Source organism: Pterocles gutturalis, unplaced genomic scaffold (genome assembly GCF_000699245.1).
Source record: "Pterocles gutturalis isolate BGI_N339 unplaced genomic scaffold, ASM69924v1 scaffold27982, whole genome shotgun sequence".
NCBI lineage: Eukaryota > Metazoa > Chordata > Aves > Pterocliformes > Pteroclidae > Pterocles > Pterocles gutturalis.
This window is the reverse complement of record NW_010113618.1, coordinates 1,075-3,276: the sequence shown is the minus strand read 5'-3', so window position 1 is coordinate 3,276 and position 2,202 is coordinate 1,075. Positions and strand designations below refer to the sequence as shown.

Genomic DNA, 2,202 nt, shown 5'->3' with positions numbered 1-2,202 from the left:
CTCTATGATTCTATGATTCTATGAATAAAGAGAAGCCCACTAAGGAGCTGGGTGAGTGTCTGTGAGGATGCCTGGTGAGGGGGAGCAGGGTGAGGCTGTGTGCTGCAGCCGATCCTGGGGTACATTGGGGTTAAGGCTCCTTGGCACCCCTGTGAAACCCAAGTGAGCATTGGACTTGCGAACAGGTGGGAGAAGTGACAGCAACCCCCGAGAGGGGTTTTCCCTGTCTGAGCATCCATCCTGGCTGTCACTGATCAGCAGGAGCCAGGGAAGTGTGCTCAAGAGGAACGGTTTCAGGAGGTACTTCTGGGAATATCATCCTGAAACCACTGTCTCATACAGCTGGGAACCACAAATTTGGAAACACCCAGATTGCCCAATGCCCTGGCCGGAGCTGCCACCCACAGCCCTAGCAGCAATAAAAGGTGAGGGAGCAGGCGTATCAGCAGAGTCCTGTGAGGAGCACATCCCTGGGTACGGCAGCTGTCTACCTGCTGCAGAGATGGTGCAAGCGACTCCCTTCCTCCTGGTGCTCAGCCTGGCCCTGGTGGCTCCCAGCTTCTCTTCAAGAAAGGTAACGGCAGGGCTGGGATGCACGGGGCTGGGGGGCTTCTGCTCCTGGGGGCTCCCACACCCAGGCTCCCCTGTGGCACCAACACTGAGTCCCCTCTGCTCCAGTGCGTGCTGACTGGGAAATGGATCAACGACCTGGGCTCCAACATGACCATTGGGCCTATGAATGAAAAAGGAGACTTCTTTGGCAACTACACCACAACTGTGACGGTCAACAAGACTGAGACCCGCACATCACCGATGCTGGGGTCCCAGCACCTCACGAAGGAGAAGAGCCAGCCCACCTTTGGCTTCACTGTCCACTGGAACTTTACAGGTGCATCTCCATTCCCAGACTCCCTGTGGTGTGCCCACACCTGCCCTGCCCACCCTTCTGCTGTCCTTGGTGCCCTTCTGCCTTCCCCTGCAGTGTCCTTGGTGGTCCCCTGCAGTGTCCCAGTGCTCTCTCATCCCCTGTGGTGTCCCTGATTCTCCCTTATCCCCAGCAGTGTCCCCTGCCTCCTGTGCTGTCCCTGATACTCCCCTATCCTTGATGTTGGAGCTGCTTGGCTGGTGTCACCTCTCAGTCCAGGGCACAGAGGACACACTTGGGGCTGAAGCCTACTGCCATTTTGGTGGTCCCCTGCAGTGTCCCAGTGCTCGCTCATCCCCTGTGGTGTTCCTGATTCTCCCTTATCCCCAGCTGAAGCCCACTGCCCTCTGCCCATCTCCATGCCCCAGCCCTCTGGCTCCTCCTGCCTGCTTTCCCCATCATCGCTGTCCCCAGAGGGCAGGGACAGCCCAGGACTCCTGTCCCCTGTGCTGGGGCAGGCTGCCGGGCCATGGCCCAGCACTGACCTGCCACCGGGCCATGCTCACCTCCACCTTCCGCCCCGTCCCCCCAGACTCTGTTACTGTCTTCACCGGCCAGTGCTTCGTGGACGAGTTGGGGAATGAGGTTTTGAAGACCATGTGGCTCCTGCGGTTACCTGAGAACAACATCAATGACGACTGGAAAGCCACCATGTGAGCCGCCAGTCCCCGCTCTGCATGGGTCCCCTGTGCATCCCTGGGGGGTCAGGGCTCTCCCACCCCACCGCACCCAGCTCCCTGCAGAGCTGTGGCCAGGCTGGGGGTGACTGAGGTTGGGGTCCCCGTGTATGGCCTCCCCAGGGGTCCCACCAAGTCACAAACACTGCCGGGGGCAGGTTGGGGCTGGGTGGGTGTTCGGCGCTGGGAAGGTGCATTTGCCCTGTGCAAGGGGGCACTTCCCACCCCCACATCTCCTCCCTCTGTGTCCCCACAGGGTCGGCACCAACGTCTTCACCCGCCTGCACTCGCAGAAGGAGTGAGGGTGGCACCGTGGGGGTTCCCGGACCGGCAGCAGGAGCGCTGGCTGTGCGGCCCCCCTTCCTGCCCACCAGCTGCTTTTCCTAATAAAGCTTTGCTGCAAACACTCACCCGGCTCCTGCTGTGTCACGGCTCATTGCCCACGTTCCTCCGTCCCCCCCACGGCACCCATGCACTCTCTTGTCACTGTCCCCGAGGCCCAGTGTGTGCTCCCTGCCATGACACCCCTATGGCACAAGCTTCTCCTTCTCCACCAGCAGTATGAGCGGGTTCCCAAATGCTTCTCCAAATGGACTGTGA

At 60.4% G+C, this 2,202-nt stretch overlaps 1 protein-coding gene across 1 annotated transcript; it reads left to right on the top strand.

The window, feature by feature from the left end:
* Positions 1 to 502: 502 nt before the first annotated feature.
* LOC104458168 (avidin-like) lies at positions 503 to 1,904 on the top strand. Its single transcript, XM_010074579.1, has 4 exons — positions 503 to 574; positions 679 to 889; positions 1,458 to 1,578; positions 1,859 to 1,904. Exons 1-4 carry the CDS (start codon positions 503 to 505, stop codon positions 1,902 to 1,904), a joined length of 450 nt encoding a protein of 149 aa, XP_010072881.1.
* Positions 1,905 to 2,202: the final 298 nt, after the last annotated feature.